Source organism: Piliocolobus tephrosceles, chromosome Y, assembly GCF_002776525.5.
Source record: "Piliocolobus tephrosceles isolate RC106 chromosome Y, ASM277652v3, whole genome shotgun sequence".
NCBI classification, from domain to species: domain Eukaryota; kingdom Metazoa; phylum Chordata; class Mammalia; order Primates; family Cercopithecidae; genus Piliocolobus; species Piliocolobus tephrosceles.
Window position 1 is genome coordinate 4,560,309 of NC_045456.1, and position 23,906 is coordinate 4,584,214.

Consider the following 23,906-nt stretch of genomic DNA (forward strand, 5'->3'; position numbering starts at 1 on the left):
TGAGACGGAGTCTCGCTCTGTCACCCGGGCTGGAGTGCAGTGGCCAGATCTCAGCTCACTGCAAGCTCCGCCTCTGGGGTTCACGCCATTCTCCTGCCTCAGCCTCCCGAGTAGCTGGGACTACAGGCACCCGCTACCTCGCCCGGCTAGTTTTTTGTATTTTTAGTAGAGACGGGGTTTCACCGTGTAGACCAGGATGGTCTCGAACTCCTGACCTCGTGATCCGCCCGTCTCGGCCTCCCAAAGTGCTGGGATTACAGGCTTGAGCCACCGCGCCCGGCACTAAATTAATTTAAATGCTTTTGCTGGCTTCGACTAGTTATGACCCATGTGCTAAAGTTTCTGTATTCCATCTTACAACATAAGTTCAAAGGCATCGACTAAACAGAGAGGCAGCATTTTATTCGATCTTAAGAAGATAAACTATTTTGTTCTCCATACATCCAGAGTTTCTTACAAATGAATACCTTCTAGAAATAAGAAATTTGAGAGTGTTGTGGCATGCACTTTTGTCCCACTTGAGTATTTTCTTCTAAAATTCTGCACAGAGGTCTCATGAACTGAAATCAAGGAAGAACACAGTATGAGTCTACAAAGCCTCCGAGAAGATCCACTTAATGTTTCAAAAGGAACATGAAGCATTTTTCCCATAGCACTTCTCATATACCTCTTTCTCCCCTCTGATTCCCACCTTTTTCTCCCCTAGGATTATGGAATGTGGGAGCGTGGAGATAAGACTAATCAGGGCATCCCAGAATTGAATGCAAGCTCCGTAGGAATGGCCAAGGTGACGGTCGTCCTGTTTGTTCTTCCTTCTGCACGTTTTTACTGCTTTGATTTGGTTCCCTTCATCAGGAATTTGGATTTAATCTGATTAGCATATTTTTCAAAAGTCAACAGCAAGTATGTGAAATTCAAGTGGCACAGGTACCCCAGCCACCTGAAATTCTAGGTAAAGAAGGTAGGTTTCCAATGCTGAAATCTGCCCGTGGCAGAAAGTAAGAGTGCTCCGTCCTGGTTAGCTGCTGCCATCACCCACGGGTCTAAGCTCTTGCTGTTGTTTAAGAAACTGCATGTGTGATGTCCGGTCTTCTTTTCTGGGTCTCAGAGAGGACTGGAGAATATCACCACTTTGTAGGTCGGACTCGCAAGTTCAAAAGTCTGCAAGGGCAGTCAAATAACAATACGAAGTGAAACTAGCCAGACGGCAAGATGGGGGTCAGGGGAGGTATTGGGGACACTAGGAAACTTTCCCTGAAGGTACTCCAATTCAAACTCATTTAAAATACTCTTCAAGCCAAACAAAACACACCTATGGGGCAGATTCAATCTGTGGGTCACCAGTTTGCTTCTCTTGCCATAGACATATAGTGTGCCTCCCTCCCTCCTCCAGAATGAAGTGTATTTTTTGGACAGAGTAGAGCCTCCAGGGCTATAATTTTTAAAGCAATAAAAATTATGCTCTGTTGAAGTAAACAGAAAATGTACTTACTACTAAAAGAATTAACTTTCTGAAGTGCCAGATGTTTGAAGTTAACTGTTAAAACATGTGAGAGAAAAGACGACCGTGAATTTAGCGCACACACACACGCAACGTTATGAACTTGTTAATTCATTTTTTGGTAGAACACTATCTTCACTTTGGAAAATGTTTTCCTGTTTTCTCTTTCTTGTTTCCATAATGAGCAGCAATGTACAGGAGAGCTCTGATCCACTGAAAATAAGAATAGGGCCAGGCACAGTGGCTCACGCCTGTGATCCCAGCACTGTGGGAGGCCGAGATGGGAGGATCACCTGAGTCCGGGAGTTTAAGACCAGCCCTGGCAAAATGGGAAGACCCTGTCTCTAAAAAAAAAAAGACTAGAACATGACTACAGGAGTCTAGCTGGATTTTTAAAATGTGTTTCATTACCTTTGGGAAAACGTATACTAGATTGCTTAATGAAAAAGGAGCACCAGATATTGGAGTGTATGTTTATTAGAAAGAAAAAGTAACTCATACTTGTGTTTGTAGGCAGCTCTTGAGGCAATTGATGAACTGGACCTTTTTGGAGCCCATGGAGGACGCAAGTCAGTGATTCATGTTCTGCCGGATGAGGTTGAGCACTGCCAGGTAATAGCCTCTTGCATTTCGGAGAGCAGGGAAGGAGAGTCCGGGCATGGAAGGCCTGGGATGCAGTGCAGATTCCCCACCTTGCTGGCTTGGTGATACTTTGCTTCTTTGAGCTTCAGTTTTCTCACCCATAAAATGGGCATCCTGGGACCCTCTCCTCTGGCCTCACAAGGTAGTTGTAAGAATCAGTCAACTTAGTCTGTCTAAGCACTTTGTAAACCAGAAAAGTGTAAGACACCATGATGCTGTAGAGATGGAATCGGCAATCCAAGCAGCCTTGTTTTGCAAGAGGCAAAGTTTGTTTTATGTGTTTTGAGCACATAGGTGGTTTTCTTTCAGGTTTATTTCACAGTGCCCCCAAATTGAATGATGAGCACGCACTAGTTCACTTGGGGGCGGGGGGTGGGGATGGGTGGAATAGGAAGTGGAGAAGAAATGAGATGGGAAATTAGTACAACCTCTGAAATACAGGTCAAAGAAAGGAGTGATCTAATACAGATTGGGGGATTCTATTGAGCAGAGTGCAAGTCATCAATTGCTAGGCCGTCAGCACACTCTTATTTAGTCAGGGCCCACTGTGTGCCAAGTATGCTGCTGGGGCTAAAGAGGGTCAGATACATAAAGACTTGTGAATGGAGAGCTTTTGGTAGAAGTTTGTGTTTCCAGGCAGAGAAACCCTAGGGAAGAGTGAGTTACAGAACAGGGCCCTGGGCTCAGTTGGCTATAGAAAATAAAGCTTTATTCTGAAGCTGAAGGGTTCCACCCATCTTGACCCTATCTTCCAGCTCACTCAGTTTTTCCCCTTTAGGTAGTCCTGGTATTTCTTGGGGTATAATCTATCTTTTTTTGTTTTTGTTTTTAAGAGGAGGTCTTGCTCTATCGCCTAGGCTGGAGTGCAGTGGTGCAATCATAGCTCCCTGTAACCTCAAACTACTGGGCTCAAGCAGTCCTCCTGCCTTAGCTTCCCAAGTAGCTAGGACTACAGGCATGTGTCACCCACATCCAGCTAATTTTTTTTTTTTTTAATTTTTTTGTGAGGACAGGGTCTCGCTCTGTTGCCCAGGCTGTTCTCTAACTCCTGGCCTCAAGTGATCTTTCCACCTCAGCCTCCCAAAGCTCTGGGGTCGCAGGCATGAGCCACTGTGCCTGGACGTGGTGTGCATCTTAATAGATGTGTAATTCAGTGGAAATGCATGAGCTTTGCAGCCAGCTGGGCCTGAGTTAGATTCCTAGTTCTGTCACTTACTAGCTGCTGGAAGTCTCAGGGTCCTCAGGTGTGAATTGGACATGGTACCCTAAGTCCTTCTTTCTTGCGGGAAGTCAGGGACCCCGAACGGAGGGACCGGCTGAAGCCGCGGCAGAAGAACATAAATTGTGAAGATTTCATGGACATTTATTCGTTCCCAAAATTAATACTTTTATAATTTCTTACGCCTGTCTTTACTGCAGTCTCTAAACATAGATTGTGAAGATTTCATGGACACTTACCACTTTCCCAGTCACTACCCTTGTGATTTCCTATGCCTGTCTTTAATCTCTTAATCCTGTCATCTTCTTTGTAAACTGAGGAGGGGATATATGTCGCTTCAAGACCCTGTGATGATTGCATTAACTGCACAAATTGTTTGTAGAGCATGTGTGTTTGAACAATATGAAATCTGGGCACCTTGAAAAAAGAACAGGATAACAGCGATGTTCAGGGAACAAGGGAGGTAACCTTGAACTGGCCACCGGTGAGCCGGACGGAACAGAGCCAAATTTCTCTTCTTTCAAATGCAAATAGGAGAAATATCGCTGAATTCTTTCCTTCAGCAAGGAACATCGCTGAGAAAGAGAATGCGCCCTGAGGGTAGGTCTATGAACGGGCCCCCTTGGAGGTGTCCGTCTTTTATGGTGGAAACTGAAGGGATGAAATAAGCCCCGGTCTCCTGCAGCACTCCCAGGCTTATTAGGATGAGGAAATTCCCGCCTAATAAATGTGGTCAGCTAGGTTGTCAGCTCTCAAACCCTGTTTCCTGATAAGATGTTATCAATGATTATGTGTGCCCGAAACTTCATTAGCAATTTTAATTTCGCCCCATCCTGTGGTCCTGTGATCTCGCCCTGCCTCCACTTGCTTTGTGATATTTTATTACCTTGTGAGGTATGTGATCTCTGACCCCCACACCCTATTTGTGCACTCCCTCCCCTTTTGAAAATCACTAATAAGAACTTGCTGGGTTTACGGCTGGGGAGCATCACGGAACCTGCCGACGTGTGATATCTCACCCGGACACCCAGCTTTAAATTTCTCCCTCTTGTACTCTTTCCCTTTATTTCTCAAACCAGCCGAGACGCCTAGGAAATAGAAAAGAACCCACGATAAATATCGGGGGTGGGGTTCCCCTGATACTTCTTCATGTGAAAGATTAAATGAGCTAATGTTTGCAGGGGTCTAGCCCCATGTCTGTACATGTTAGATCTCAGTGTTAACTCCTTCCTTTCCCAAACTTTTCCTGATAATTTCAACTTTCCAAGTTTCTGGCACCTAATCCAGCCACTTACTTATAATTGAGGCCATATTATAGTGCCTGTAAGTAACCCTAGAAAGATTCTAGGACTAAACTACTTCTGTGGTTTACCATTTTGTCTGAGTGTTCATGAGATCTTCTGGATTTGACTCCTCCTTTAAGTGGTTTCTGGGTCACCCAGTCCAACTGGTCACATTTCACCGAAGCCAGACATTTCTCCAAGCTGGCCCCGTGTATGTGTTCTTTTCTGGTCTCTGTCTTCATAGCCAAGACACCTTAGCCTACGGACACAGGTGGCTCTATAGTTCCTCCCCTATGTGTCCTAAAGGTCTGGCAAAGTCAACAGGGCACGGAAGGAAGGGAGACAAGCAGTTTGCAGCACGGGCTCCAGAAGGTACCATGCTCTCCCCAAGCCCTGACTTCTCGCCTGAGGAATAGGAATCATTGGCTGGGTATACAGGGTTGGCCAGCAGGGGCCATGTTGGTAGGACAAAGCTTTACTCAAAATTGGCAACCGTATTTGAATGTTCCCTTGGGGCTGAGCTCATGGTCCCTAGATACTGCGCCTATTAGTGCATCTCCAGGTTAAACCACCTCTTTGTTTTTCATTCAGTCTATTCTGTTCTCCATGCTGCCAAGAGCATCGACATCTAAAGAAATTGATGCTGGACTTCTTTCCATTATTTCCTTCCCGGCCTTTGCAGTGGAAGATGTAAACCTCGTAAATGTGACCAAAAATGAAATTATTTCTAAGCTCCAGGTAAGCATTAGCCATGCTGGGGCCCTTCTGTCCTGTGTGATGCGCATGGAGCAGCTCACCCATGCCTCAGTTCCCCATGAGGTTAATTGCTTGATTTAGCTAAGCAGATGCATAAAGTGTTCAAAGCTGAGTCTGCAGGCAAGAAAACAAAGTCTCCAAGTGATTTAGTGGCTTGGTTCTCTCCTTGAGTAGCAGAACTGGCACTCAAGCAGGCACTGTGGAACCCCGGTTTGTACCAGTACCATACTTCTAAGGCAGAGCTGCTTAACCCCTTAGAGGTCACAGACAGTGTATAGAGTCACTGCCAGAAAAAAATGCATATGTCCCAATATCCTCAAACTTTACACACAATTTCAGTGGACTTGCCAATCCCAAAGTTACCTTCAGGTTAAAAAAATCCCTGTTTTGAGGTAAAATGCGGTAACCATGATACACTAAACTGAGAATATTAAATACTCCAGCCAGTTGAAACTATCGGTAAAATTATCAAAGAATGTAAGTTTCCCTAAGCTGAAATCTGCAGGTTGATTGTCCTTTTAGTTTTCATGAAAAATGCTTTTGTCCCTTGGAGTCCCTATGTCTCCAATTATATTCCCAAAAGAAAGCAGCTGTCTCAGTCAGGGTTCAGTGGGAAAAAGGGAACCCCTTTACGTAGTTGAAGTAGGAAGGGAATGAATGCAGGGAATGAAGTGTTTACAAGAAGAGCGGGTTCTAGGCTGAGCCTCCTGGGATGACTCCCAGGACAGTGCAGTGCTGGTCGCTAGGGCTAGGGACATAGTTGCTTCCACTACCCTTGCGAGAGCCACATCTGCTGTAGCAGCTTCCGCATACTTATAGAACTGGAGAATGGACACCCAAAGCTGCGATTTATGGATTAGGGGGGTCAGATTAAGAGAGTGCTGCACCTGCCCTCCTTTCTTAGCATCCAGAAAGCTGGGGCAGAACCCTGGAGCCTGCAGCCCAAAACCAGCAGCGACAGTCCTAAGCGTAGGAAGCCACCCCCCTCCACTTCTGCTAACCTTTGTGGAGGTGCATCTGACCTTAGAGCCTCCTCTGCAGCCAAAGCCTAACTTCCAGGAGCCTGGGGAATGTCCTTTTAGCTTTCCAATCTTGCAGGTAGGAGCAAACCAATCCGAGTATCTGCCTTGGTGGCTTTTCTAAATAGGCTCCTTTTAGGTCTCTGTGTAATACAGTAAATCAGAATGAAGGCATGGTTGTTCACTGGACTCTTGGTAATTACTCTTGCAGCCCTGATACTCCAGTGGAATGTTTTGGCATTCCCTTCCAAGTACCGATCAAACCTGAATTGATTTTGCTTATTACTTAAATATATTAATAACTGTACTGACAGCAAAGAACAGTTAGTATAAAATTCACTACTAAAAGATTCGTGGGAAAGAGGGTGCAGGGCTGACTTGAATTAAAATGACAGAAAAATTCCTCTGAGCTCATCGAATGCACTTTCTCTTATTAGGGGCGTTATGGATGCTGTCGCTTCCTTCGAGATGGTTATAAAACTCCAAGAGAGGTTGTATTTAAATATTGTTTCTTATCCTTCCTCAACTGTTTCATCTCTAAATTGCCACTGTGTTCTCCCTCTATTGATTATAATTATATGTTGGAATATTGGAAAGGGAAGTATTAATTTTGGAGTCAGCAAGCCTGGAGCCAGGCAATAGAATAGTATCTTCAGTAGGGACGGTGAGCTGGTCATTTAAAACCAGCTTATAGGCCAGGTACAGTGGCCTGTAATCCCAACACTTGGGGAGGCTGAGGAGGGAGGATTGCTTGAGCCCAGGAGTTCGAGACCATTCTGGGCAACATAGTGAGACCTTGTCTCTATAAAAAAATAAAATAAACAAAATTAGTGAGACAGGCATGATGGCATGTACCTGTGGTCCTAGCACCTCAGGAGGCTGAGGTGGTAGGATCACTTGAGCCCAGGAGGTCAAGGCTGCAATGAGCAGAGATCACACCATTGTACTACAGCCTGGGTGACAGAGTGAGACCCTGTCTCAAAAAAATAAAAATTTCTTTAAAATTTTAAAAATAAAACCAGCTTGTAGACAAGGACAACTGGTTCTGTGGCTCACACATTTTTCTTAAAGACCAACTGTGGCCTCCTCCTTGGGTTTCTTTGCCACGGTGACTAATATAATGATATAAATCAGATCATCTGCCAAACTTGGTGGTAGACATATTGCTATTTCTTTGTTAGAGATATAGGAAGCTTTCGTATAATAAACTACCAAGGAGTCTTGTGTATGTTTCTGACTTGCTTTCTGAAATGTTACCATGGCAAACTGCCAAAAACAGCATCTCATTATAGTAAAATCCTACTCATGCCAACCTCAAAGCTGTAAAAATCAGACAAGCATGGGAAACCCAGTGAGGCACAATGGTATTATGTATGTACTCTGACATCACCTTTTAAAAGTTTGACTTATTTGATTCTAGGACCCTAATCGACTGCATTATGATCCTGCTGAACTCAAGCTCTTTGAAAACATTGAATGTGAGTGGCCTGTGTTTTGGACATATTTTATAATAGATGGAGTCTTCAGTGGTGATGCTGTTCAGGTGAGAAAATGCTGGATGTTATGTTGTAAATTATTTTCATTCCACTGGTATACTGATTATTATTAGAACATAGGGTTATGCAAGAATTTAGGTCACTGTTTTGGTTATCTGTTCCCACTCAGCAAACTTTCCCAAAACTGAGTGAATTAAAGCAACAGCTATTTTATTTATTTGCTCATGATTCTGCAATTCGGGCAGAACCCAGCAGGGACAGGTTGTCTCTGCTTTACCTGCTGTCAGCTGGGATGGTTCCATGGAAGTGGAGAATCTATTTCCAAGATGGCCTCACTCACATGGACAATTGATGCTGGCTAGCAGCTGACGCTGGGAGCTCAGCTGTGCTGTTGGCTGGGGCCTTGGTTCTCCTCCACATGGCTAGCTTGGGCTTCTCACAATATTGTAGTCTCTGGGCCATTAGTTTTACATGTTGGTTGTTTCCCCCCCCCAGAACACAAAAGCAGAAGCTGCCAAGCTTCCTTAAGTGTTAGGCCCAGAACTGACAAAATGTCACTTTCGTCACATTCTGTTAAAGGGCCATCCCATATTCAAGCGGGAGGGGACTAGACAAGGGCATGAGTACTAGGAGGCATGGTTCACCGGGGTCTAGCAAGAACAGTCCATCACAGACAGGTTTTGCTGTTGCTGTTGTTCTTTCCAGATCAGCCAGTGGTTTGCTGTCTTTAACCCTAGTTTGGGGTGCTCTTGGATAACATCTTACTTCATGTAACAGCCTCCTAACTCGAATCTCAACCTTCGGCCTGGCTCCCTGCTGTTTCCATTCTTCTCACCCATGCCAGAGTGATCTTATTAAAAGGCAAATTAGGTTATGCTACTTCCTTGCTTGAAAGCTTGCTTGAAAACCACTTCATGTGTTTTGTGGGGTTCCATATGATCTGATCCCTGCTTTTACCCCTTTAGCCTCATTTCTTAGTGCTTCTTTCTTGAGTTCTGTGATCCAAGCACACTGAAGTCCTTTCAGTCCTTCAGACAGGCCATGTGCCCTCCTCTCTTCTCAAAGGCCTAGGACATTCTTTTCTTCCCCAATTGCCCCTCCCCCTTCCCTTGGTTCAATGTAAGTGTGTCTTGTTTCAGAAAGCTTTCTCTGACCCTAAAAGCTGGGGCAGGTGCCCCTGCGCCCCACAACTATAACAGCATGGGTCACACTATGTTGTATCTCCCACTTACCTGTCAAAGGACCCTGGTAGAGGCCATCTCTCTCCAGTTCATGGGTATAGTCCCTGTGCCTAGTACCGAGTCCCTGTGCCTAGTACATAGGGACTTAGTACGTAGGACAACATACTTATTGCCCAATGACATTTTTAATATGGGGTCAACTTTTTTAGCGCCCACACATGAGTGAGAACATGCAGCATCTTTCTGTGCCTGGCTTATTTCACTTAACACAGTGACCTCCAATTCCATCCATGTTACTGCAAATGACAGTACATAGGCACGGGGACTCGGTAAACATTTGCTGATGCAACGCTCATTTGTTCAAGACCTATCTCTTTAGCTTCTACTTGGTACCATGCTCTGTGCTGAGCCCTGAGCATACTTTGTTGAACAGAACTTATCTGGCCTTGTGAAGCTTACATGGATGACTGACATCACAGATGCTTTGCCATTTTTTCAACTGGTTCTGATCACGTTTGGTGGGGGTGGGGATGCGCAATCAGAGATCCATTTTAGCTCTTGAAAGCTCTCCTGCTCAGGAATGCTGGGGGGCTTCAGAACCAGCAGTCGGCTGGAAATGTTAATATTTCCCCAGTGTTGATGCTTTCTCTTAGGCTTCAGTGATTATCTTAGGTTTTCTGTCATTTTATCCCAGAATTGAAAGATCTCAAAAGAATCGACTTAGAATTTCAATTGTGAATAGGCTTAACAACGATGGGGGGAAGAAAACTCAGGAGAGGAAAATGACTGTGTTCAGCATCTTGTTGATTAAGCCTCATGAAATCTACTGCCCTACTACACCTTTGCTGTCTCTCACACTTGTTGCCCAATGACATTTTTAATATGGGGTCAACTTTTTTAGCGCCCACACACGAGTGAGAACATGCAGCATCTTTCTGTGCCTGGCTTATTTCACTTAACACAATGACCTCCAATTCCATCCACGTTACTGCAAATGACAGAATCTTATTCTTTTCTTATGGCTGAATAGTCATGAATGCCTCTTAAGTAGAAAACTTACCAAAAGGTGGAAATGGGATACACTGCTTAAGATACAGCTTCCCCCACAAGAAGTTTATAATCCAGTTGCTGAGACAAAATTTAAATATATGAGGGGTTAAGAATGAAATAATTACATGATGGATTAAAGACAGAACATGAAAGACATCTGATACACGGTGTAGATATGACTACTAGAGAAATTTTGGGGAAGAAACAGCTACTGCATGATGGGTGCTCTGTCTCTCTTTCTGGAAGCATGACAGGCAGGGCTGAGCTTAGACACACTCCTGAGAGGAACAGCCGATCGTGTTTAGCTCCTCCTAACACTGTAAGTGGGCCTCCTGCACTCCTGGAGCTGAGGGTATTTGTGCATTTCTTTGCCCTGTGTCTGAACTCTAATCTGTTGCCATGAGAGCTTTTTTTCTATGTTGCGCTGCTGTTACAGCATTCATGACCAGACCTCCTTCCTGCCATGGATGATGGGGCTGTTTTCCAGGTCCAAGAGTACCGAGAGGCCCTGGAGGGAATACTGATTAGAGGCAAGAATGGGATCCGCCTGGTGCCAGAACTCTACGCTGTCCCGCCTAACAAGGTAACCCAGTGCACTGCTTATCTAGAAATAAGTGACTCACTGTTTGGCCTGTTGGTATTCTTTATCCCCTTTTTTGATCTAATGAATACTTTTTCTCCAAACATGGTTTCAGAAGCCTTAGGTAGGCTGGGCACGGTGGCTCACGCCTGTAATCCCAGCACTTTGGGAGGCTGAGGTGGATGGATTACTTGTGGTCAGGAGTTTGAGACCAGCCTGGCTGACGTGGCAAAACCCCATCCCTACTAAAAGAAAAAAAAAACTTAGCCAGGCATGGTGGCACATGCCTGTGGTCCCAGCTACTCGGGAGGCTAAAGCAGGAGAATCACTTGAACCCGAGAGGTGGAGGTTGCAGTGAGCCGAGATCACACCACTGCACTCCAGCCTGGGCTATAGAACAAGACTCCATCTCAAAAAAAAAAAAAAAAAAAAAAAAGCCTTAGGTAGTGTCCTGTCTATCCCAAGGAATCATGGCTTTGGAAAAATATGTGGAACATGCTTGATCACGGGGAGACAGCAGTTGAAGACCTTCAAATGATACCTGTCCCTCCCTCAGCCCTGACACAGGCTCTCTAAAGAGCGTAAACCTCTGTTGTACACTGTGTTCTTACACACTTCCACAGACGAAGCCCAATGTGCAGGGGTATTGAGAATCTCTTCCTTTGATTCAAGCAGTTTGCAAGCTAGAGTTTGAGAATCAGTTAGAAGCCATTCTACATCAGGGAGAGAGAAACAGTCTAGTTCCAAGAAAATGCCCAAACATAGTTTTATTCTATCAAGTTTCCTAAATTGGGTCGTGATGGACCTATTATCTTGGCAGGAAGATTTGTCTGTCAGTATCTCATGGTTAGAAGAGAAGAATTCTTGGTTCCAGGCTGTCCCTTGGATGCTTTTGGTGCCTCAGGGCTTGATTATTGTGTTTGTGGGATGAAAAGCCCTTCAGAGGGCTGTGTCTTCCCCAAAATCGCCAGGACCTGGAGGAAGTGGTAAGCCAGCAGAGGCCTGGCATACAGCGACTTGGGTTTAGGTGTTCTGTGGTTGAATCAGGCCCCCACACACATGGCCACAGGACTGGCATGGCCTTTTAAAGTGTCTGCCTCAGCTCAGAGAGGCTGTGGAACCTGTCAGAGCTCACACAGCACTGGGCTCCACCCTGGGGCCAAGAAGACCCCAGATTCAGGGCCTTGCCGCCACCCCACACTGCCTCCTAATAGGTGGTCCATTTCTGTGTAATGGAAGTATCTACACAGTGGATGCTCTCACCAGGCTTCTGAAAGCAATAGTATAGTGGGCTTCTGTATTTTTCCATAGAAAATAAATTTTAAAGGAATCTGATACTTGATCCTCACGGCAAAAAAGGTACCACCGTGTATCACTTTGGGCCGTATTTCCATCTAAAAGGAACTATTCTGTGTTAGATCACTGGACCAGTTAAACCAAGTAGAAAATCAAAGGAAGGAGTTTCCATGAGAAGTAGAATGTGTCCTTGCCGGAAGCATTCAGTTTTTTGCATTTATATCAGCCCATCTGGTTCACTGGGTCGCTTGAGGTGGCTGCTTGCTCCAGGTGGGCTCGCCAAGCCCCACCAGCCTGGACCCTTAGCCCTGAGCTCCGGAATGTTGATGGCCCCTCATCCCAACATGAACCACGTCATCCAAACTCTCAGGACTGATTTTGTTCTGGGGTTAAGGGCCAGACTTTGGAGAGGAACTAGTTTTCCCTCACTCTGCAGATCAGTCTACGGAGCCTGCTAGGGCTGTGTTCCCTCTAAGCGTCCTCAGCCTAGATCCCCTGCAAATAAATATATTCCTTTTAGTACACATACTGCAGTATGTGGGTTGGGGCGGGGCTGGCAGTGGGGACTGGTACCTTCTAGCAGCTACATGTTCATATCCCGCTTCAGGTCGCTCCTTTCCCAGTACTGAGGTATTCAGGAAAACAGAATTGGTAATGAGAAGTCGTTTGGAACCTGGAAGCAGAGCAAGGGAAAATAAATGCCTTCAGGGTGATTTTACTTATTCTGTGGTAGAGAAGAGCCGTCCATTATACTAGATGGACGTGTTACTTACTCTGGTAAATGCCAGGTATTAAGAGCTACCCTTTTCTTTCTTGCTGATGAGCAGTGCTGACTACACATTGAAAAAATTACTCTGCGACTTTCTCTCTTCTAAACTCCACACTGACCTTTGGGTTTCTGCTTGTCATTACAATGTCCTCAGCATGTTTACGCTGGTGTGCTAGGCACCGATTTTGTACACTCTTTGACACTGATTGCATTTTGTGTTGGCTCCTTCCAGATGTCAGCTGGGAAGGTTCATCAGTCACATCAATAACATGTAGAGACCACAGGGAAGGATTTCTGGACACAGGGCCACCACAGGCCCATGTGGCACCTGTGTGCAAATTAGATAAAGGGCCTCAGGGTAGCCGCAGCCCTGGGCCAAGGTGGCATGCAGCTTAGATGTGAGCCCCACTCATTTCTTCAGCTGCACGTGCTTGCGCAGGGCACCACAAGGCCCTCCGTGGACAACTGGAGACCAATGAAAGTGTCCCCGCAAACATGGATTGAGCAGCCGCTCCATGTCAGGCACCAGGCTACCTACGAGGGCACAAGGGTGGCTACAGCGCCAGCTCTGTCCCTGTGAGCTTGCAGGTTAGCGGGGGCCAGAAAAGCTGGTCCATGAGATGGAGGGCAGCCACAGCAGAGGCAGCAGCAAAAGCATGGCACCTTTGAGGACCTATGGGCCGTTCGGAAGGACCAGTGTGCAGAGAGGCAGAGAGGGACACCTCCATGAAGGGCAGGAGGTGTCTCGTGGGTGGGAGGAGTGCAAAACCAGGCTGTCTTGTAGACTGGACACCTTGTCTGCTCTCTATTGAATATTTCTCATTCTAGATACCTGCAGTCTTTTTTTTTTTTTTTTTTTTTTTTGAGACAGTCTTTACTCTGTTGCCCAGGCTGGAGTGCACTGGTGCAATCTCGGCTCACTCAACCTCTGCCTCCCCAGGTTCAAGTGATTCTCCTGCTTCAGCCTCCTGAGTAGCTGGGATGACAGGCATTCGCCACTATGCCTGACTAATTTTTGTATTTTTGGTGGAGACGGGGTTTCGCCATGTTGGGTAGGCTGGTCTCGAACTCTTGGCCTCAGGTGATCTGCCCACCTCAACCTCCCAAAGTGCTGGGATTACAGGCGTGCACCACCATGCCCGACCTTTCAGTCTTTCTTAACACGACTTACATTTCAAATAGTTTTAACATACTACCTGATTATCATACAAGTAATTCTGTACACTACAAAACATCTAGGATTCTGTAGAAAGAAGAAAATGTTATCTCTAATTCTACCACCCAAAGATTATGACATTTTGGAGAATCTCCTTCCACACTATTATCCTATTGGATTATTTGATCCCTAATGACATTTAATTCTGTTCAGTTCATGCACTTAAGTTTTTCTTAATGTTTACCCTATTGAAAACATTTAAAATATAACTATGTTAATAACATCATTGATTGGCCAGGCGCGGTGGCTCACGCCTGTAATCCCAGCACTTTGGGAGGCCGAGGCAGGTGGGTCACAAGATCAGGAGATCAAGACATCAAGACCATCCTGGCTAACACGGTGAAACCCTGTCTCTACTAAAAATAACAAAAAATTAGCCGGGCGTGGTGGCAGGCGCCTGTAGTCCCAGCTGCTCGGGAGGCTGAGGCAGGAGAATGGCATGAACCCGGGAGGCAGAGCTTGCAGTAAGCCGAGATCGCACCACTGTACTCCAGTCTGGGAGACACAGCAATACTCCGTCTCAAAAAAAAAAAAAAAACATCATTGATTAATCTGCAAGCAGAAGATGAGTCCCCTCATGGTGTGATGTTCCCCTTGGGAGAAGAATATTTCCTATTTCCTTTGGTTGACTTACGTTTTCTGGAAGAAAAAAAGTGGTCACTGACATTACCCCCAACCAATGATGTGATGACTTAAATGTCTAAGTCCAGCATGGAGTTTAGAAGAGAGAAAGTTGCAGACTAGCTTACAATGCACAGCCAGCCCTGTCCTCCAGAAAGAACACCAACGTTTATTTTGCTGAGACAGAAGCCCCCCAGTGGGTTCAGCTTTTTGAGGCCCTGAAGGAGGGGTTGTAGGCTAGTAGTCCAAGTGTTTTTCCTCAGTAAATAGTGCCACCTTCTGGTAATTCTCTTGCATTAGGCGCACAGTTGATAAACCCCTAGGGATGGCTCCAGCGATGCACCACCACAGCTGGAGGCTGATGTTTTCCATCATTTCACCCATCAGGCAGCCAAATGTAAGCATGAGCCATGAGAGTTCTCATGGCCAGAGCCATGCACAAAGCAGGCAGGCCAAGCATCCAGTGCTGGTGGCGTTGCGTGTGCCTATAGGAAGAGCGCTTGTCCGGAACCAGGCCGCAATTTGACTTCCACCTCCGCTGCTTTATAGCCTTGCAGCCCTGAGGAAGGGGCTTGCTCCCCAGCCTCCAGGCGCCTGCACAGAATTGGCCTGGAGGATGAGTACCACTTCGTAAATCCTCAGCGCACTTCCCAGGGTCAGGTATTGTGACCATTTTATCCTCTGACTTTCTGACTTTGGATTTGTCTCTCTTTCCAGGTAGATGAAGAGTACAAGAATCCTCACACGGTAGACCGAGTTCCTATGGGGAAGGTCCCTCATCTGTGGGGCCAATCCTTGTACATCCTCAGCTCGCTGTTGGCAGAGGTAGGGGGCTTAGTGGCCTCACAGACTGGAAACCATGTGATTGGAGGTGCAGGGAACCCCGGAAGGGCATAGGGACTCTCTGCCAGGGGTGCATGTGGATGTCTTTTGCATCTTCATGCGTTTAAGGTCAACTGGACCGTGTTGGCTCCGGGGCTTGACTCCTGGCCTTGACTTCCGGCCTTGTGTGTCCGTATTTCCATTAAACCAGCTCAGGTCCATGAGGGCCCAGCACTCCACTTCATCCCCTGCCAGCATTCCTCCTCTGTGGCTAGAATCTGTTCCAGTTGATGGTCAGAGGAGCTGGAAGCTTCTCGGCCAGGATTGTTAGCACATCTGATCCTAGAAGATAAAAGATTTGGGAAACGACTAGATTGGCCCCTAGCTGCCCCTGCCCCAGTCCTAGGCGCAGGAAGCACAAGGACCACAGATTTCTACAGAAAGAGGCGGTGGGCCGGATTTTCTCTGGTGAATTTTGTGTCAGGTGTTCCCCCGGACAACCCGCAGCACCCTTGCTTCTGCAGACAACTGCCTCTTGACTCCTTTCTTTTTGTTCAGCATTGACTTGTCCCCAGGCTTTTGTTTCAATATGCAAATACTTTGGAGCCACCTCAAATGAATCTCCCAGTCCTCAGTGTGAGTGACCTTGTCAGATGGGCTGTTGTTCCTGAGAGGGTCCTGCCCAGCTGAGGGCTTGGGCTGGACCCCGAGGAGGCAGGAAGGGGAAGGAGCCCAGGGAAGGGCTGAGGGGCTGCCAGGCTCTAGTAAAGGCAGAAGGGGCGGTGGGTCAGCATGCCACCGGGTTCCTAGAGTGTCAAAGCCCAGGATGAAAGGTACCACTGTGGAAGCAGCCCTCAGGAACTCTGCCTGCCGAGCTGGAGCAGTTGTTTTACAGGTACCTCAAGACTCCCCAGTGTCATGGTCATGTCCTTGGAGTAGGGGCTGTGTCTTCCACTCCTGTCTTTATCAGTAGGGAAAATGCATATATCTCCTTTGAAAGCCAGCCCTGTCTCTCACTAGTTCTCTGACTCTGTGCAGATCTCTAATCTCTTTGGGCTTCGGTTTCCTCATGTGTAAAATGAAAAGGTTGGACTTGATCATCTCTGCGATAGCTTGCAGCTCTGATTTCTGTATCAGTGAGATGGGAAACGAGTAACTCCCCTCCCCTGCTTTCTCCTCTCTGATGTAAAGGCTTTCTCTGGGCCCAGCACTAGGTCCAGTTCCTCCTCAGAACTCCCAGAACACCTTGATCTTCTCTCTCAGGGCTTGGATCATTTGTACAAAGTGCAAGGAGGTACATATTCAAAGAGAATACTTTGCAAGGGAGTGGGGGTGGGGGGACCAAGTCCCCACTCAGCCACTTCCCTTGGTCATTACCTTGGTTTCCCCACCTGTACAGTGGTGGTGGTAGTGTGGGGGCCAAGGTGTTCCCCTAAAGGTTTGATGAAAAATCACGACATGAGGCAGATTGATTAATAAGGAAAAAGGGCATGCAGATGTACTCAACATGTATACACAGGAGCCTTCAGAATGAAGACCCCAAGATCTAGGGGAAATTTTCCATTTTTATGCATAGTTTCAACAAAATATGGACAGCTGTGTAGAAATGTGATTAGACAAAAAGGGCCTGATCGAATGCTAATGGACCAAGTAGGGAAACCCAGCGAGGCCTTTCTGTGCGGAGCTCCTTACTTCTGGGGCTGTGGCAGGACCCTCCCTGAACTGGGGCCCTTATGACCTACAGCCAAACAAGGTATGTCAGGGAATTTTTTATGGCCAGTTTTTACAGAGAATATTTTTAGGTTTTGTGGCTGGCTTGGGGAAAAAGGATTCTGGTTTCTATGCCTGCCTTGGGGAAGAAGGATTCTAGTTTCTGTGGTGCCTCCAGAAGAATGGACTGAGAGAGGGAGGCAGGAGAAGGTCAGAGGAAAACTTTTGCTACTGAGGCTGCTGCTGAGGTCTTCGTTTTGGGGATGTTGTTTTCTGAGCCCCAAAAGTAGTACTTACCTGTCAGGAGGCATAAATGTGACAGTGCACATACAGTGGCTCAACACAACGCCTGGCATGTTACTGAGAGCTCAGAAAGTATTGGTTATCATTCTTTTTGCTCATACAAGATGGTGGCATATTCGACGAGCCCTAGAGAGCTAGGTGCAAAAATGCAATGTTTATCAGTGGCAATTTGAATGACGTTACTCTGTTTCACAGAAAATAAGCAATTGACTCGAAAAAATATAAAGAAAAAAGTCTTGACTATGTTGAGCCCCAAAATATTTCATTTTCACACTTCAGGTTAAGATGAAATCTTAGTTAATCAATATTTCATGGTGTTAATAATGCTCCTCTTTTCCATAGGGATTCCTTGCCACTGGTGAAATCGATCCCTTAAATAGAAGATTTTCCACTTCAGTCAAACCTGATGTTGTAGTACAAGGTTTGTGAGCGTGTTTACTGTTCATATTTAACCTTGTAAAACCAATGTTATTTTAATTCAGATGGTTGCCTAGTTTCTTATTTAATTTTTTTAAAGTGTGTATGTGCCTATGCTTTAGCAGGTAGCAGTTCTGTGAGATGCGTTATATAACTCAGTGGCTCCCAAAGGCAACAGAATTCTTCCCAACCACAAAACGACTTTCTACAAAGCAATTGTTTTCTTGAATATAAACCTTGATTGCAACTGGGGCACAAGTGGTTCATTGCTTATCATTTTTCATCATCGTTATTCTTTGAAAAATAGAGCCTAAGTCTGGTGAAAACTCAGAATCCAACTGAGGGTCATTCATTCCTTCCTTGGAGTCCTGACGTCTTTCTGTCTTTCACCTGTGTCCACCTTTCCTCTCCAGCCAGCCCTTCTGGAGAGGGAGGAAACCAGCCCGGGCTGCTGCTGCCCTCTGCCTAGCCAAGTGATTTCACGCTTCTGTGCCTCAGGGTGCCAGGACTTGAGCTCCCTCACTGGGGCTTCCTAAGATGTACTGAGGCTGCAGTGGGGAAAGTGCTTGCTGTAGTGCCTTGGCCTGTGGTGTGTGCCCGGGTGGAGCAGTTCTCTTCCTACCTTCCCTCTTAGGGAGGACCTGGCAGTCCAGTAACATTCTGTGCCCCGTAGAGCGCACCAGCTAATGCCATAGCACGTTGTGTGTATGCCGTATTGCCCCCGAGGCTGTACATTTCTTAATGACAAGGTCCATATCATTCTTGCAGTTTCTATGTTGATTGGCACATACGCACCCATATGTTGAAAACAGTGATTGAACAAATGACAAGCATTTCTGTGTGGCCACTGGCTCATTTTGCTTTGGGAATTCATGCTGTGGTGAGATGAGCTGATATCACCCAGTCAATAGAGCCATGAGATACACCTGTCACAGCATTCTGATTAGGTAAAGTTTGTGATGATCATCATCTCCACATTACACACGAGGCTTAGAAGTTAACCCGCTCCCTTAAGGACCCACAGCTGGCAGCTGCAGGTGTGAACCCATTCCTGCCTTCCAGGTGGACTGATCCAGCTGGACTCCATTGTCCCTGCTCTAAGCCAGAGCATGTCCTGCTAATTCTTCCCTTGAATCTATTAAGACCGTTTTTCCAGCTGCAGTCTGGGACACTTTAATGGGTGTTGACCAGCATTTCTTTAATAGAACAGTGTAGAAATTCTCAGAAGGGCAGGCACAGAGTAGGGGAAGTGCAGTTTCAGAAACTTTGCCACATCCAGCTGCACAGATCATGAGGCTCCCAGGTCTCCCCCAAAACCACTGCACTAAAGGAGTTACTCCTACAGAGAGTGGCTGCTGGCATTTCGATAAATGTGGATTCAAGTCATGCCTGTCATTGGAAGCTTTAGAAGAGACAGGTGTTAAGGGAAGCCACCCAGCCAGCCCTGCATGGCTGATGTTCCCATTTCCGGAGGGCCTGGGAGTTGAGGTTTCAGTCCACGTGCAGCTGTAACTGGCCAGTTGAGCATGCAAGGCTTCCCTGGGGGCTTGTTGTGAAGGTCAGATGAGATAATGGATGTTAAAATACTTGAAAAGGCATCAAGTGCTATGTAAATATAAAGAGGTGACACTCAGCTCTCAACTGCATGTGTGTGTATTGTACATTCCGGCCCCACCAGCCTGTGAGTACAGTGATTGTACGTAACAGTAGTCAATCCTGCACTGCCCTGAGCCTCTCCAGCTCCCAGAGGACTCCGCCGCAGCTGGACATGGCACCAACCTTTCTCCCTGTGGCCGTGCTCCCCTTTTCCAGTCCCGTCCCTGTACTCCTTCCCTTTGCCACAGCACTGTCCCTTCTTGGAAGGCCAGCGGTACTAGTACAGCAGGTGCAGCCTAGCCGATCCTGGGTGGTCCCTAGCGACGGCCTCCCTCCTCCATGGGCCGCCAGGTCCCAGGCACAGTCAGCTCCCTGCCTGCTGGAGAGCTAGGTGCCCAGGCTCTCCCACCAGAGATGGGGCCCAGGCCAGCCCTGGGGTGCTTTTTCCCCACCAGTGGGGCCCTGTGTGGGAGTTCTGAATGGGCCAGGCTGCTCCACTACCACCAGTGTCCCCACTCACAGACCCATTTTACTTTCTCTAGAGGGAAGGATGTCCCCTCAGTCAGAGCATCCCCTGCCAGTAGGCGCACCCATCTTACTCTTCTTTTCCCCCGTCCTTTGGGAGCAGGGGCACAGGCTTCTGGCATCCCGTAAGTGGAGCTGTTTCCACTCCTGACCCTGCACAAAAAGGGACACCAGGCAGGTTTAGAATAGATGCAGACCCAGAGAGAGGCAAGACATTACTTGAGATGGGGCATTTTGGCTTGGGACTTATTGAGGACAATTTCTAGAAGTCTCCTGTCAGACTGTCTCGCACATTGAAGGTACTTGGTAAATAGGCATCAAGGTCGTTGAGGGGTGGCAAGGACAGAAGGGGGAGGAGCAGCAGGATGAACACTGTCGTTTCCAGAGCCAGTCATTGCATGGAAGAGCATGCTAATGTGTATGCCAGCAGGCAGAAGGGGGCAGTAAGGAACACGCGTCCGTGTGAAGAGATAAGAGTCATAAGCTAACGCTCATTCTGTGTTCTTGTTCACAGTTACTGTTTTGGCAGAAAACAATCACATTAAGGACTTGTTGAGGAAACACGGGGTGAGCGTCCAGAGTATCGCGGACATTCATCCAATTCAAGTTCAGCCGGGCCGGATTCTTAGTCACATATATGCCAAGCTTGGTAGGTTTGGGGAAATTACCTGGGCCTTTTTGGCATGGGGGCATCTCGGTTCTAGATTTGGGGTCTGAGGGAGACTGTGATACACATAAGTTCTAAAGACTTGGACAAAATACTAAAGCAGGCAGTTCCACCGCTTCGATGTGAAGAGGAACGGGCGAACCAGCACGTTCTCACACCCGTTCAGTGGGCACCGTCGCAGGTGGCCAAGCATTCACTGGATCTGGTGTAAAGTAAGGAGCCACCTTGGAGAATTTACAATTGGAAAAGTCATTTGTGTCTTGATAATGTTTCTCATATTTACCTTTAGTATCAGAAAATGCTTATTTACACATTAAAATGGGAGGAGGTTCTCTATGCTTTTTCTAGAATCTGACTTTGTTTACTATTATGGCTCAATACTAAATAAATTAAAAGTAAACGTTCTATAGTCCTTTTAGTAGTTTTATTCCATGCAGTTCCGACCAGGTACTGTTCATATACATTCATGAAAAAAAGAGGGGTGGGATTTGTTTTAATATGCGCTCCGTGCCATTTTAAAGGAGGATGATGGCAGTAGAAAAACCAAGCCCCAAAGTGGGTTGTCTAATCTAGAAATAAGCTCAGTCTTATCCTGAGTTGCCTGCATTACTTGTTACCATATTTCCTCTAACTCCGATTTCTCTTCTACTTTTCAAACAGGACGAAATAAGAATATGAATTTGAGTGGGCGACCGTATCGACATATTGGTGTCCTTGGAACCTCTAAACTATATGTGATTAGGAACCAAATCTTTACTTTTACACCCCAGGTGAGGAGAGCAGGCCAACGAGCATCTTTTTTTTATTAAGTTCTCTTTGCTGTCTGGTAAGCTTTTTTCCTGTGCATATGACAGAACTCTGCATGCGTAGGTTCAAATAGAGACATATGAAATGACACCCAGTGCCTAGTACGAGTCTGCCCGTAGTAGGTGCTCAGTAAATGCTGATTGAGACAGGTGTGCCATCACTTCCGGTCATGAATATTAGTGAAATTCAGACTGCTTTAGAAGTTTGCTGTTGACATGTTGTCACTTGACTCACAGCCCTTGTGCCCCTAATCACAATCATCTCTGACCCTTTGCAAGCTGTCAGACCTTCTGCGTAACACACAGCCAGGCTGATTTTCTGGGCCCACCCCCACTTACCGGGCTACTGAGTATACTGATTATGGAACTTATCTACAGAGCTTTGGTTTCCAAAGAAAACTAGTCCTGTGGAAGTCCATAAAAAATGTTTTTCACCCATTTGGGCAGCTAGAAAGACCAACAGTGGGATCGCTTTGGCAGCGTGGGGCACAGCCCCCACTTACCTGGGCACAGGGCTGGTCATGGGGTCTTGGGTCAAGCTTCTGTTTCATCCTAGCCCCTGCTGCTCACTGAAGTCTTGCGAGCTATTTCCCTTAGTGACAAATTGCAGTCCAGAGCTAAGCATGCACTAGTCCAGAGGCCAAGAGAACAATTTGATTTGTTCTCAACATCAGGCAGCAGTGTCTTTAGTTGACATTAACCAAAGCGATCAATCAGGTAAACAGAGCGTCCACCTCTCACCTGCTCATAGTGCCCCCACTTGGAAAGCATTTTCGAACCCGTAGCCCTGGAAGGAGCAGGAATTAAGGAGTTATTGATTTGCTTTCAGAGACAGCGGTGTTGGGCAAGATGCTTAAATCCCCATCTGAGGAGCCGAAAATAAATCTAGCAGTGCACCTCTCCCTTCTGCACTATGGCGACAGCTCACAGGCAGGCAGCAGACTGATTTGTCTGATCTTGAGCAGGGCAGCCCCATGGCTGGGTGGATTGAAACCAGTACTGAGCCTCTTGCCTGGTAATAAAACCCCAGGATTAGTGCTGAGCTGAGTTGTCAGCTGGTGTTTCCAGGTAAACAAAGGGTGGCCGTTTACCCAGCCTCTTCTGACTTTCAGTTCACCGACCAGCATCACTTCTACCTGGCCCTCGACAATGAGATGATCGTGGAGATGCTAAGGATCGAGCTGGCCTACCTGTGCACCTGCTGGAGGATGACGGGCAGACCCACGCTCACCTTCCCCATCAGCCGCACCATGCTTAGTAACTCCAGGGATTTCAGCAGGCTCCCTCCTGCCCCAGGGGTGGTTTGGGCTCTTACAAATGTTTGAAATGGCTCCCATGGCCAGAACGAAGCACTGAAGGGGCTTCTTAGCAGTTTGGTTTCTTATCTCGGGAATCTTCTATGCCAGAAATATTTTAATTAGATGGTGTTGATGAAAATGTTTCAGTGCATAACAGGGGGAAAAAAAAGTCTTCCCAGACTAAACTAATTCATCACTTTTTTTCCTTAGCAAATGATGGCTCAGACATTCATTCTGCTGTGCTTTCCACAATTAGAAAACTAGAGGATGGATATTTTGGAGGAGCCAGGTAATTTGTGATTTAAAAAAAAAAAATAAGAGTAGCACTGACCTTTCTTAAAGTCCTTTGCTGCCCTTGTCCCGTTTTTCATATTGATTGTTGAACCTAAAAGCATGCAGTTTTAGAGTAAGCAGGAAGGTAACACTTCTCTAATCCAGTCTCCCATGTGAAACTTGGCTCATCTCTGAAACAGCACGTGGCTGGTATCTTTTAAGCTTTACTTGCACCAGGAGGCCTCAGACATAGGGAGGTGAACCATCAAGTCCCTCTGAAACGTCTGTTCTTGGAACGCATGTATGGAATTCTGTGTGTGTTTCTGTTAAAAGGTGTGGAAAGAAATACTCAGTGCCTGGGATCCGGCAGGTGCCCAATAAATGCTCCTTGCACTGACTTGAATATGCTGTCACCTTAAGATTCATTTGTAGGACTTGGCAAATTCCTTAGAGCCCTTAGAGCAGAGCACCTGAATGAGTCTGCGTAGGTCACTGTCCGCTCACCCCTGTGGAATGAGCCCCCTTCTGGTTTACAGACCCCAAGTAGGGCAGACGCACCCAGGCATTATGCTTAAGCATCTTGAGTGATACAGGGCTTGCCCTCCAGCAATACTGCTTCCATTTTTGTGCCCTCTGCTGTTACAAGGCAGAGGGCTTCTCTGTAGTGTCTATTCTCTCATCTCCCTCTACCCCCTAGGATATACCAGAAGGGCCCCAAGAGAACACTGTGGACCAGGCACGGGGGCTCACACTATAATCCCAGCACTTTGGGAGGCTGAGGCAGGCAGATCACCTGAGGTCAGAAGTTTGAGACCAGCCTGGCCAACATAGCAAAACCCTGTCTCTACTAAAAATACAAA

At 46.6% G+C, this 23,906-nt stretch overlaps 1 protein-coding gene across 1 annotated transcript in view; it reads left to right on the forward strand.

Annotated features, from left to right (window-relative positions):
* The window catches only part of PHKA2 (phosphorylase kinase regulatory subunit alpha 2), a 95,542-nt gene that overhangs the window by 40,944 nt on the left and 30,692 nt on the right, over window positions 1-23,906 (forward strand). The window contains exons 6-17 of the mRNA XM_026451894.2: window positions 707-787; window positions 2,015-2,113; window positions 5,237-5,383; window positions 6,858-6,911; window positions 7,841-7,963; window positions 10,635-10,730; window positions 15,347-15,454; window positions 17,807-17,885; window positions 20,517-20,651; window positions 21,330-21,439; window positions 22,588-22,732; window positions 22,984-23,064. Coding sequence (XP_026307679.1) covers window positions 707-787; window positions 2,015-2,113; window positions 5,237-5,383; window positions 6,858-6,911; window positions 7,841-7,963; window positions 10,635-10,730; window positions 15,347-15,454; window positions 17,807-17,885; window positions 20,517-20,651; window positions 21,330-21,439; window positions 22,588-22,732; window positions 22,984-23,064 — 1,258 coding nt within the window. The remainder of the gene's footprint in view (window positions 1-706; window positions 788-2,014; window positions 2,114-5,236; window positions 5,384-6,857; window positions 6,912-7,840; window positions 7,964-10,634; window positions 10,731-15,346; window positions 15,455-17,806; window positions 17,886-20,516; window positions 20,652-21,329; window positions 21,440-22,587; window positions 22,733-22,983; window positions 23,065-23,906) is intronic.